The following is a 13920-nucleotide window of genomic DNA, read 5'->3' on the forward strand; positions in this document are numbered from 1 at the left end:
CTCACCACTAATCCTCTCTTAACCAAACCTCTGGATTAACCAGTATTCTTCAGTCCCTTTGTAAAAACACTGCCCAACACCCGGGGCACATTAAATATTCACAGCTGGAGTATGTTCTTCTTTACAGTTCACCATCCACTGCGGTTATCTCAGTCCAGTTGTATACGCTCACTAAGAGTCAACTTGGTTTCCTCCCAAACCTGTTTATGTCAGTTGCACTGTTGCTTTGATTACATGATTCAATTAAATATTACATAAACCAATAAAATACTTCTTCTATGAAGAAGAAAGACTAAGTTGAATGCTTTGGGAAGACAAGACAACAAGGAGACCTATGAAAAATACTGCTGTTGAATTAAATGTGAGTGAAATAACTATAAAAGAACAGGGAAAAGTCATAAATAGCCACGATTCTGCATTGTATACTTTACTTGAAGAAAAGCAAAACCAGAAATCACAAGCAATGCATTATAATTGTAGGTTATTCAAGAAAGACAACACACAACTCCAATCAGCATTCTTAAAAAAAAAAAAAAAAAGTGAATGGGGCAGGTGGGCTTGGTCTAGCAAGCTTTCTATATTTTTAACTTAAATTAGTTGGTATCATTTCAACCGATTAACTGCCCAAAAACTGGTCAGGATGGTATTTCTGTCTTACACATACAAGCTTTTAGGGGAGCATGAAGCTTCACTATGTCTAGAGGTCAGAGAGGTTTCCCAAAGAAGGTAAACTGAATCTTGGAAGAGGATCAGAAATTCACCAGGCAGACAAGAAAGGGAAAATATCCCAACCCTATACATTAACTCAGAAGCATTAAAGAAAAAGAAAAATGTCAAAATATTTCCTTCCATTTGCCATGCCCAGGCCCATCACTCAAACTTTTCTTACCAGGAAATTATTTATTCTCTTTCATCTATGAATTAGGGGATAAGTATTAATACCTACCACAAAGAGCTTTGTGAAAATTAAAATAGATTACACGTGTAAAGTGTGCTGCACTGTACCCAGCACATGGTAAGAGCTCAACAACAACAACAACAAAACTATTATTATTTTTGGAGGGTAAAAGAGGAAAGGAAACAAGATAAAGTACTGGGTTCCAGGACTGGGACCATGGCACCATCTTTCCCAGCTAACTACTCTTTAAAGTTTCAGTAAGTGTACTGACCCAGATCTCTAGGCTCCTCCTTGTTCCCTTTTAGCTTTATATAAACCCACATTCCTCAGGAGCAGGTTTTGGTTATGCATATAATTTGGCTCCTTTACTGACTGCTTAATCTTCTCATTTAGGAAATACAAACAAATTAAAAAAAAAAAAATGAGAACAAGTCTCAGACTGGGCTGCAATTTTCCATCATGTGAAATTGGTATCACCCTCATGGAATCTGACATCTTGTTTATTTTTCCTAACTAGATATGCTGGTATTGGATCCAATTTCTGTCCCATGTAAATGAGTGCTAATGGAACCTGTGTCTAACACTCCCTTGGCCCTCTCCTTGGATCTCTATAGTGCAGTTACCTCAAGAACCTATTTGCCACACCCAAAATACCTACTCCACCCACACCCTATTCAATATTTCCCAACACTCCCCCTAATTCCAGGACACTCCTTTACTTTTCTCTCAATCTTACCTAAGACAAACAAACAAACAAACAAACAAACTCATTTTGCCTTGTGCCATACTGCTTCTAGCAACTCTACAATACATTTTCCTTCTTACATACCAATCATTTATAATATTCCATCATCTTGTTCAGATAAGGTACTTTTGTAATAAGAGTTAAACAGCATTACATCTGCCAAAGAAAGTGATTTTATTTCTTCAATACCTTAACGCATAACAGCAAATACATGGTTGACATGTTATTCTGTTCAAACAGCATACGTAAGGCTGAGAATGACCTAAAATCCAAAGCACTACACAAGAGGTGATATATGGTCAATAAACACTAAATATAGTTTAAAAAAATACAAACACACACACACACACACACACAGAGAACTTAATTAGGCTACCATCAGAACAAGCTGAAAAAGATCCAAATTTGCAAAGTTTTTTAAATAAATAAATATTTTATATCAGTATTCCCTATACAAAAATAAAATTATTAAAAGAAACTAGAGTGACACAATGTTTAACACTCTTGAGGAACACATATTGTTGAAGACTTTCCTGAACCCCTTAAAATATACTCATTTCACTAGGTTGTTCTACTTGAAGAAAAGTTTGAAATATGTCAGAAGAATTTACATTATGACAGTTACATTATTAATCATCTAAATATTATAACTCACTTGGCTACTTCAATCAGAAGCAGCTACACAGAGTGAGGAACCAGTAAAAGGAGATGATGTGGCATGGAGAACAATGCCTAGGCCAGGGAAGTAGGACTCCTGGGTTCTAAACTAAATCTCCACCAACTCACAGTGTGATCTAAGACAACTCACTCCGGTGGCCCTCACTGATAGAACAAAGGATGAGACTACTGAGGTTCTAAGGTCCCTCAGGAGGTAAAATACTCTTAGCCTAATGAAGGGAACAGAAAATTGAGAGTGGAGATTGGCGGTGGGGGGGGGGGGGGTATGTGTCTTTCCTTGTCAGCTCCAGAATTCTGCAAGTGTTAAAATGAAGACTACAGATAATACTGCTCTAGGAACTAAGAACAAGTTCATGTGTGCAGTTTCTCCCTCCCCTCAGTCTGCTCAGCCCACCCCCTGCTCCCTTCTCTGTCTCTTTTCTTCTACCTTCCTCCCCAGCTTCTCTCTTGCCTCAGGTTTCTCTTCTGAACTCCAAAGTTTCCTCTATTCCTATGCCTGGTCCTCAGTGCTTACAAGTTATTACCACCTATCACTACACATCTCTGGCCAGCCCCTTACTTCCAACACTGTCAATTCATTGTCCTTAAACCACTACTAACAGAGAAAAGATAACGTAAGTAGCCACTATGTACCAAATGGATCACTTAAACCAGATCATGGCTTCTAAAATTTGATTTAAATAAATAATACAATTGAAAGCATTCTCTCCATAGAAATCTCAACCAGCAGGAGCAAACCATTTATTAGACATCTCTTATGGGTCCCATACTTCGCATACTTAATCATTTTAAAATTACAATTAGTCTTGTTTGGTGGGTATATTAGAACTCACAATTTACAAAGATGAGGCCCAGAAAAATTATACTGGAAATGATGAAGTTAAGGCCCATACTTCCCATAGCTACATTATAATAGGCAACAGACTATTTTGTGAAATGGACCACCAAAGCAAGAAACTCCAAAGATCCCAAGGGCATGTTTATTTCTAATGGCCCAGAATTGAAACCTAGATACCATTAATAACATTCACAAGTCTGAAAGTATGGCTGACATCAAGTATATAATAAGCTGCTGACAAAGGGAAATCAGTCCAAATTATTTGGACTTCCAAACACCTTTCAAAGACTGATTAGTAAAGGGGTTTGTTTTAAATTTTGCTTATATTACCAAGATTTTGGAGAGAAGCTGTAGTCTCCTCTCCTATCATTGGAACTCAAAGAAAAGTAGACTTAGATAGTAAATAAAGTCTAGGGCTAAGTAAGGACATCTCTTACTTGAAAATATTATCAATGATATTTCTCCCCAGATAATTACTGGGCCTTCGTATTTATCAGTTTTTGAAAGGAAGATAATTCAGTTTCCAGTAATAATGTCCTGAATTAACTCTTCTACTAAAAACAGCTAAAAATTCTGGACAAAATATTTTCACGCTCATCTAAAAGACAAAGCTGATAAGAAGTAAGGAATTATTTGGCCAAAATTGAAGGGAAAATGAATACTGAGTGAGGTAAGAGAACAAGTGCCACTTTGCCCTTTGGGTACTAGCCAATCAGAACAAACCTGAACCTTAGTTTGGACAGCCTTACAGGACCCAAACAGCAAAAATCAAAGACTAGGACCACCCAGAGTGAAAAGTCTAACAGGTGATATGTCCCACAATTAGCTAAGACCTAAGGGGCTTATACCTTCAAGGCCAAGGTGAAATACAACGGCCCTCAAATGTATGCAACCAAAATTTGCATAAGCAGTGTGGTCCAAATTCAAGCAATGAATTTATTTTAAATGGTTCTGGATTTTAAATGGTTTAATTTCTTTTAAATGGTTCTGGATGCCTCCAAACCTACCAGAAGCAAATGCAAAGAACTTCTGAAAATGATACCTTTACTTGAGACCTCAGTTTTGTCTTAAACATCTTCAAGACAGTGAGCAGTTACACAAAGGTAACTATCCATACAAAGAAACAAGTCATCATAAACAAGAACCAGCAAAAACAAGAAATCACAAAAAAGGTACCTCTAAGACCTCACATATAGGAAGCACAGAGATACCAACTATGAAGTAACTATACTTACTACATTTAAAGAACAAAAGAGGACTGGGGGAACCTGGGTGGCTCAGTCAGATAAGTGTCTGACTCTGGGTTTCAGCTCAAGTCATGATCTCAGGGACTAGCCTGGCTCCACGCTCAGCACAGTGTCTGCTTGAGATCCTCCCCTCTCTGTCTCCCTCTGCCCCTCTCCTGCCACCCCCCTCCCCCCCACCCACATACATACTCTCTCTTAAATAAATAAATAAATAAATAAAATCTTAAAAAAAAAAAAAAAGAGTAAAAGACAACCTGAAAATATCTTCACGGAGCAGGAAACTATTAAGAAAAGATCCAGCAGATTCAAAAAGGAACCAAACTGAACTTCAATAATAATCAAAATTACAAACTCGTTGGATGGCTTTAAAAGATTAGATTCAACCTGAAGAGAAAATTAATGGATAGGAAAATAAATAAGAATAAATAGATAAAGAAGGTCTAGGGTGCGTGTAATCAGAGATCCAAAAGAAAAGCTAACTGGATAGAATAGAAATCTAAAGAGATAATGATGGTGGATTTTACAGATTTTTCAAGGAGCCTAACAAAGTCACATACAAAAAGAAATCTATACCCCAATACATCATAATAAAACTATAGAACACCAAAGCCAACACACAGTATTAAATGTAGCCAATAAAATAAGCTAGAAAACAGTAAAACAGAGTAAAATCTCCATGTCTGTTGTTTTAAACAGGAAAATGATAAGCATTAGTGTGACTGATTATCTCAGAAAGTTCTAAGGACCAAGTAAAATAATGTATTTGAAAGGACTTAAAAAAAAAACTGTAAAGGTATCTGGAGATTTAAGTGACAGCTTGTATAAAGCCTATTTTATTCTCGGTCATTCAACCTCTCTGTGAGCTTCACTTTACCTGCAAAAGAAAGTTGCAGCTGATTTTCTCCAAAGTTCATTCCAGCTCAAAATTATCTCTCAGTCAGAGGGAGGTGAATCAAATTAAAATATTCTACTGGCTAAAAATAAAATGCTAGCTATCATCAGAAAGAATAATAGAAATTATATCTCAAATTCTATAAAAAGCCATCCATATCTGGAATACTAACACATTTGAGAAAATCATCAAACTATATATGTAAAATCAGAAACTAACTTAAGCAGTGGTTCTCAATCCTTGTCACATATGACTACCGGGAGCTCAAAAAAATACTAATTCCAGCAGCCCTAAATTCTAAGATTATGATTTAATGGGTCTGAGGTAGAGTCCAGGGAATGAATACTTTTAGAAGTTCCCCCAGATTATTCTCAGATTGAAGTGAAGCTGAGAAATACTGAACTAAAGTGACAAACAGTAGTATATGTTTTTAAAAGAGTAAAACCTCTACAATCTTTCTAAAATATAATTAAAGGTTATAAAATTATCAAGACTATAAATAGAGTGAAAAATGATCCTGTTTACAAAATTATACCATACCACAATGGGGTTCACCTGCTCCAAGTTCAAAGGAAATGGTTTTTAAAGACCCGAATAAAACCGAAGATTAGTTTTATAGAGTGGTTAGTAAATGTATATGATTTGTTACCCAAGACATCATTCAAGGTTAAGATAAACACACTCAGAAAAATTTTCACAAATTCCAAGATAACAGACCCACACCGAGTTATAAGGAAAGCAAATATACACCAAGTATATAATCAGTGTTGTAAGGCTGACAGTGAAAGCAACGATTCACTCCTATGAAATGTCCCTTAGCCCCACCATCACACCTGGAATATTAGACTGCCTGGTCCAGGATGGTACTTACATACTCTAGCCTTAAAAGAGTTCACAACTAAAGATGATGCTTTTCTCTGGAGACAAGGACATAAAAAAGACTGAAAATTTAACATCAAATATTTGCTACCTTTTATTCATTCAGCGTTTACTTTGTGTTATGTGCCAGCCTCTGTGAGGTATTTTAAAACATCTCATTTAACCCTCACAAGGTAGTTTATTATTCTCACCTTATACCTCAGGAAACTAAGATTCTCAAAGGTCAGAATTTGTTTGCCATGTTTGCCATAAAATTGTAAGTCTTAGAGAAAAGGTTTAAAGCAGGTTTATGCCATGTTGTCTCTCACCATAATTGTAAATAATAGTTGTAACACAAAATAAACCATCATTTTAAGTGCTGTACTCATCTAAATGCTCAGTAAATCTTAACAGTCCTATGAAGCTATGAAGTCCTTTGAAGCTACTCAGTCAAAATAACTGATTTGTACATGACTCCTCTTTTCCTCACATTCTATTCTTCAGCACATCCTATTGTTTCTACCTTCAGAAATGTGTTCAGAATCCATTTTGATACTTTGAATATGTATCAAAATATATATTCACCTACCTCATCACTACCACCTAAATTCATTTCCAGCCCAGATTATTAAAATAGCCCCCAACCTAGGCTCCCTGACTCTTTTACTCTTATCTTCCCCTCTAAGTGGATTCTAAAGCCTTGCAAGAGGTTCCTTTTAAAGATGGTGGTGTTCCTTTGCTCGAAACATTTCAACAGTTGCCTATCCTGCGGAGGTAAAACCTACGATCCTTACAATGGGCAAGATCCAGTACTTCTGACATTTCTTCTATTCTTCTCCTCCACTCTAGCCACATGTGCCTCATTATTCCTCAAACATTCCAAGCATTCTTCCCCCCACCCCAGCACTGTTCTCTAAGCCTAGAACACTCTTTCCTTACTTTCACCTTTTCAAGTCTTGCTCAAATGGCATCTCACCAGTTAAGCCTTTCTTCCTCACTTTCTCAATCATTTCATATCCCACTTATAATACATTATCATGGTGCCTGCTACCATCTAAAATTCTATGCATAGGTATGTATGTCTGTCTTTCTCCAGAATTTAAGTTTCATGAAGGAATGATCTATTTTAATCATTCTTGTTTCTCCAGGGCCTATAATAGCATAAAGCGGGTGACTGATAAACATTTGCTGAATGAAGAGATAAATCAATAATGCTAAAATCCAGATTAATAAACACTCCAGTTGGGGTGCCTGCATGGCTCAGTGGGTTAAGCCTCTGCCTTTGGCTCAGGTCATGATCTCCAGGTCCTGGGATCGAGCCCCCCATCGGGCTTTCTGCTCAGCAGGGAGCCTGCTTCCTTTCCTCTCTCTCTCTCTCTCTCTGCCTTACTTGTGATCTCTGTCAAATAAATAAATAATAATTTTTTAAAAATAAAATAAACACTTCAGTATACAGTCTCTATACAACATGCCCTAAGCTACTCAATTACATCACTTTTTTCACAATTTTTTCTCTTTTTTTTCACTTTTTTCACATTTGCAGGTGAATAGCTGAGCCTCCCCTACTACACACACATCCCAAAATCAAGAGCCAATAAATTTTAGTTTTTATTTACATGGTTGCTTTCTATTAAGTCAATAAATTTGAAATAGGTTCTCACTACCTCATGAAGTTCTTTCTTACTGCTATTCTCCCCATTCACTGCTAGCTCTCCTCTTTTACGCTACTCTAAAACAATTTAAGCCCCCAATGTGATAAATACTGATTTTTCTGCATCTTGCTTGTACTATCACTCCAAGTAGACTGCATGTTCTTTTGAGGTCATCTAGCTCAAAATCTCACATATAGAAAATTTTCTCAAATGTTATGATTAGTATTCCAACTCCACTTCCTTTCACAGATGTAAAGCTCAGTAATAATCCGAATCATTCTTTTCCCATGAATTACCTATTCTCATCTGAACAGTGGTAATGAGGTGGGAGAGAGGGAGATTACCAAAAATAAAGAGAATTCTACTTAAACCAAGATGGGGGGGGGGGGGGGATGACAAGTCTGCAGCACAATGTAGCTGGTTCCTTCTTCCCAAGACCTGAAGAAGGGAAGAAGCAGAAAGGCAAGCCAGGTAGATGAGAGCTTGGAAGATGAGAGCCTTGCACAACTCTGCCCTGGCAACCTGAAAGAGCAGGACTGACAGGTTCCTGAAGGGGCAAATTAGACTTAATCTTAAAGGTATTTTTGTTGACTTCGGTGTTAATCACTGAGAAGTGATTCAAAAATCAAAAGGGGGATGCCAACTGATCCAAATTTCATCGTCATTCTTTCAACTCTTACTTCTTATCGTCTTTCTAGAAAAATTCCAACAGCAAAAGAAAAATGAAGGGATATGTTCAAATTTAATGATGCTGATGAAATGATTCAAAAGCACAAACGCGTGTGTGTTTGTGTGTAAAACTGAAGAGTGACTACAACTAATTAAAGGTAAACTGTAAGTTGAAACGGAGGAGTGGAGGGGGACCTCTGGGAGATCCGACGGGAGGTAAGATGAGTTGGAAGTTCCCAAACCTCCACAGGTAATAAGGGAAAAATCATTATCTTGTCTGTTTTTTGACCAAACTAGTGTGACTCACCTTCCCTAAACTGGAAATTAAAATTTAAGCAGTCACATACAAAAATCACTCTCCACACTTGAACAGCCTTAAAGTTAAAGCCTGCCTTTCACACTTCCTTGAAGTCTGAAATCCACAAGCTTACTTACAGAATGCAGTGCTAATAAAGTGAATTACTAATAAATCTGAATCAAGCATTTAAGTAAGCTTGCTATTTAGACAGATATGGTCAGATTTATTTTGAAAAAAATTACAAATATCTATATACTAGATACTGAAGTACATAGCAGTAGGAATAAAAAAAGTTGTCACAATATAAACATACAACTATAGAAATAGAGAGGCAGAAAAAATTGTAATAACTATGGGTAACGCCTGGCTTCACCGAACTCCTCCCAGAGGCCTTCCTCAAACACCACGTCTAAAATAAAATAGCTGCCCCTATCACACTCTATTCCTGTACCTGATTTATTTTTCTCACCCAAGTTGCCACTATGGTCCAGTATATTATATACTTGCATCTGCTGACTGTTTGCCGACTAAAATGTAAGCTCTATGAGGGCAGAGTTGCTGTCGGTTTTGTTAATCCCAGGGCCTGAAGGCACACAGCTGGCACTCAATAAATGTACTGAATAATAAAAGATGAAAATGAAGTTCAGAGAGGTGAAAGGATTTCCTCAAGGTCAGAGCTAGCAGCAAGCACAGGCGGTACTATAAGGCTGTCTACTCCCTCTTTCCACAGTCACTTCCACTATGCCAAAGCACCCTGTTCCAGCACATGATTCTATTTAACAGATTTCTCCTCTTCTTTTTTTAAGCGCCAAAGAAAATACATGTTACCAAAAAAAGTGACACACTGGGTAGCATTTTAACTTCAAGTGTTTTACCAACCAAAACTATACTCAGATTTCATGAGCATACAGGATTAGCCAGTAAAACAGAAAGGCACAGCGACTCAGTTCCTAGTGAAATTGGTGTGTGCCTTGGAAGTTTTAAGAACAGCCACTGAAACCTACTTAGCAATCCAGAATGGCTAGTAAAGGATCAGCCTCACTTTCTTCTAAGTGCCCACAACAGCTCCTTCCTGGATGTACTTTATCTCGCAGATTATGCAAGGAAATGTAACCAACTTTAAAGTCCCTTTTAGTTCCTTTCAAAGTACAAGTCAATCTCCCAAAACACTGGACATAAAATTAACCCTTGGGAAGTTTCAGATTCTGAGAACAGGAAACCATCTCTGGACCATCACCTGACTGTGATCATCCAGGTCCTTCATTCAAAGTCCATGAATCTGAAATACCTAAAAGAAACGCGGGAGGGGGTAAGGAAGAGGAAAGAGAAAAAAGCATTTACATATATCAAAAAGGAGCTCATATTCCTAATAATACTTTCGCCCAACATCAGCTTCTCGCCTGAAGTCAAGGCCCCACGGACACAACTTCGATCTCAATCACCTTCCTTTCAGAGAGAGGAGCCAATACCTTTCGCAGGGACCATCTCTAGACCTACGATGTTACTAAGGCAGAGGATGATTTGCTCGACGTCTCTCACAACTACTGTCAGCCCTATTAGTAAACTGAAAGGGACGACCTAAAATGTGGGACGGCAAAAAGAGTTGAAAAGAGACGGAGTTAAGAGTGGGAAGGAGCAGACGAAAAGGAGCGGGGAGGGTAAACAACGCTTCAAGGGCGGGAGTGGGAACCCGGGTCAAGGAAGTGGGGTCAGCGGAAGGCAAAGGTGAAGGGGGTAAAGGGACGCGGTTCTGGAGGGGATGGGCAGAGCAAAGGGGGAGGGGACGAGCGGGGGCTGAAGGGTGGGGAGGGGGAAGGGTCCTGGGCGGGGCGGAAGGGAGCGAAGAGGCGGGATGTAGAGGGCCCGGCCGGGAGGGTCTTTACCTGCAGCTCCGCCCGCTCCACCTCCCACTGGGCTCTCTCCACCTCGAAGCGGGCCCACTCATGCTGCAGGAAGTGCAGGATCCCAGGGAGGCTGTATTGGGCTCGCGCCGCCCCCGCCGCAGCCGCCCCGTCGCCGGCCGCGGCAGCCTCCGCCAGAGGCCCGAGACCCTTGGCACCGCCGGCGCCCGGGTGGTTGTTGCTGAAGAAGACACCGGGACCCGCCTGCTCGTCCATGGCGGCCGCAGAAACCCCGGGAGCTGCCCAGGCGCCCAGCAGCGGAGGCAACGGCGGCGGCCAGCAGCGCCTCCTCCTGCCTCCGCCGCTCCCCGCCCACACCCCAGTCAGCAGGGAGCAGCCGCCTGGGCGCGGGGGCCGGCCGAGCCCGGGACGGGCCGGGAAATGGGTCAACTGCGGCGCGCGGGCGGCCCGCGGCTTGCTGGGAAATGTAGTCGCGGGGCTCGGCGTCGACAAGCGCGGCCGCGGCGGCCTGTGGGGCTGCCAGCAGCTAAGGCGCGGCCGCAGCTCCGCCCCCTGGCCCGCCCCGCCCCGCCCCGCCCGGGCCCGCCCCTGCCCGCGGCGGTGGGGGCCGGCTGGGCCGGGAGCGCGGGTTTCCTCGTCCGCCCGGCGGGCGCAGGCTGGCTGTGCGCCAGTCCCTCTCGCACACGGAAGTTCTCGGGCGGCGCGCCCTGTTGCACACAGGCACACACGCACACGCGCGCACACACACACACACGGAAGTTGTCGCGCCAAGATACCAGCCCGAGCTGCACATCTTTGAGGGCTTCCTGGTAGCTCTGTTAAGAAGCGACCTCAAACCGAAGTTCGGCGGTTAGGCTCCTGGACCCGGATCCTCCAGCTAGTTGGAACTCAACCCTTTCCCTCTGGCTCCAACTTCAGTGTTTCTCTGGCCACAGGCACCCCTGAGTTTTGGCAGTCTGCTTATCGCTGTCGCTCCTCCCTTTCTTTTTTCTCTTGGGGGTTCAAACCTGTTGCCTGATCCGTTTTCACTAATAAGGAGCTCTGATCACCTCTCCCTTTCGGCTTCTAAATTCTGGGTTGTTGGCACCTCTTCTGAAACCCTGCTACGCCTCAAGTCCCTTTCTCTTGCAGTCAGTCTTGCAGAAGATCCAAATCCTGTGAACTTTCAGATATCCAAGACTGCTATTTCGGTCTCCTTTTTCGTACCTCTTCCCGCGTAGTTTTTACTCCGTTCCACTCAACAAATATTTGATTGTCAGTTAATTCTGTCGCTGGGGATATAAAGATAAATGACACAGTTCCTGTCATCAAAGGGAGATTGGCAAGTATATAATCAATTCTCACAGTGCCTTACATCAACGCCGCCTGAAAGAACAAAGTCCCTTTCTCTTCCCCAGAAGTCTTAGGTATCCAGGTACTTCTCCCTTTCCACCTGTCCCAGTTCCAGTTGCTGTCGCGGTTCACCTGCAAACCCAGAGCAATATTAGCCTACCAAAGACACCGAAGTCCTTTCAAGGGTTTCTCGTAAATATTATCCTTCAAAGTCTCTGAAGTTATGCCACTCTAAATTCACACTACAACAATAATGAAAGGAAGGCACCTGAAAAAATTTAACAAATGAAAGTGAAATGAAGCGCTTATCTTGTCCTCATAACAAGTTATTAGTAATTCTTTTGTGGGATGGACTTCTGGAATATCAGATGGGATGGTCGTGAAAAAAATTTAAAGATTTAGGCTGGTTATTGACATGTCAGGGAAGGACATCCTGTTCCTATCCTTCCCCCACCAACCCCTCCCTTCCCACGGCTACTTGTGGAAAGGACAGGAAACACGCTGTATCTGTCCTGGTTGCAAATAAAGATGGCAAGCTCTCTTTTCTCACTTATTGAATGTTTCTGCTCCATGAATTCATTCTTTATTATAATAAAAGTTTGATCCAAGCTTGGCCAAATTCCCTGTGTCATAAATTAGTTTGGCTGTAAGTGTCCTTTGAGACACTGCCCAGTCCTCTCATTTTACAGCTCAAGAAACTTAAGTGCAAAGCAGTTGAGACTTGTCCACAATGAGGCTTTGAGTGAATGGCACAGCCAAAACTAGAAACCAGAATCCCTGACTGCTAGTTCATTGATCTTTCCATTAACACGTTGCTTCCTTTCTTACTTATCAGAACTACCAGAATACCAAGAGGAAGATAATGCTACAATGGCATATTTTTTCATCCAGGAGATTTAAGAACTCCTACAAGTTGTGAATGTTAAAAGGGTTTTGTTTTTTTGTTTTTTTCCTCTCTCTCTAATAGAGACATGTCTGACAATTCCCTGAAATAAATTCATAACGCACTATAAAACATAATTAAATTTAATGATAGCTATTTAAGAACCTGTAAGTCATTTACCTAGATGACCAAGAAAGAAAGAGGACTCAAATAAAATCAGAAATGAAAGAGGAGATACTATAACTGTTATCACAGAAGTACAAAGGATCATAAGAGACTACTATAAACAATTATACACTAACAAATTGCACAGCTTAGAAAAAATGGCTAAATTCCTAGAAACATAAAACGTATCAAGACTGAATCATGAAGAAACCAAAAATCTGAATGGACTGATCACTAGTAAGGAGAAACAGTAATCAAAAACATCCCAACAAACAAAAATCCAGGACCAGATGGCTTCACTGGTGATATCTATCAAACATTGAAAGAAAGATTAAAAAGAAACATTACCAATCCCTCTCAAACTCTTCCAAAAAATAGAAGAGAAGGGAAGTTTTCCAAACTCATTTTATGGGGCTAGCATTATCCTGATACCAAAACCAGATAAGTTAGCAAAAAAAAAAAAAAAAAAAAAAAATTATAGGCCAATATCCCTGATGAACACAGATGCAAAAAATCATTGACAAAATATTAGCAAACCTAATTTAACAATACATTAAAAGGATCACACACCATGGTTATGTGAAATTTATTCCAGGGATTCAAGAGTAGTTCAACATCTGTAAATCAATAAATGTGATACACCATGTTGACAAAATTTGACAAAATTCAACATCCATGTATGATTAAAAAAACAACAACACTCAAAAAGGCATATATAGAGGGAATGCACCTCAACATAATAAAGGCCATCTACGATGTGACAACAGCTAACATTACACTTAATGGTGAAAAACTGAAAGCTTTTCCTGTAAGATCAGGAGAAAGACGCGGAGGCCTACTCTCACCAGTTTTATTCAACATAGTACTGGAAATCCTAAACAGAACTTTTAGGCAAGAAAGATA

The 13920-nt window shown here is 40.4% G+C and overlaps 1 protein-coding gene across 3 annotated transcripts in view; it reads right to left on the reverse strand.

Moving 5' to 3' along the window:
* Positions 1 to 11116, reverse strand: part of STRN (striatin) — a 113823-nt gene extending 102707 nt beyond the window's left edge. Inside the window, exon 1 of one of the 3 annotated variants that reach the window (XM_045079252.1) lies at positions 10659 to 11116. In XM_045079252.1, the coding sequence (XP_044935187.1) occupies positions 10659 to 10892 (234 nt within the window). In that variant the 5' untranslated portion in view covers positions 10893 to 11116. The remainder of the gene's footprint in view (positions 1 to 10658) is intronic. The other 2 variants (XM_004765442.3, XM_004765443.3) reach the window with 2 other exon arrangements.
* Positions 11117 to 13920: the final 2804 nt, after the last annotated feature.

The sequence above is a fragment of the Mustela putorius genome, unplaced genomic scaffold (genome assembly GCF_011764305.1).
Source record: "Mustela putorius furo isolate JIRA1106 unplaced genomic scaffold, ASM1176430v1.1 tig00000281_pilon_pilon_pilon, whole genome shotgun sequence".
In the NCBI taxonomy this organism is placed as follows: domain Eukaryota; kingdom Metazoa; phylum Chordata; class Mammalia; order Carnivora; family Mustelidae; genus Mustela; species Mustela putorius.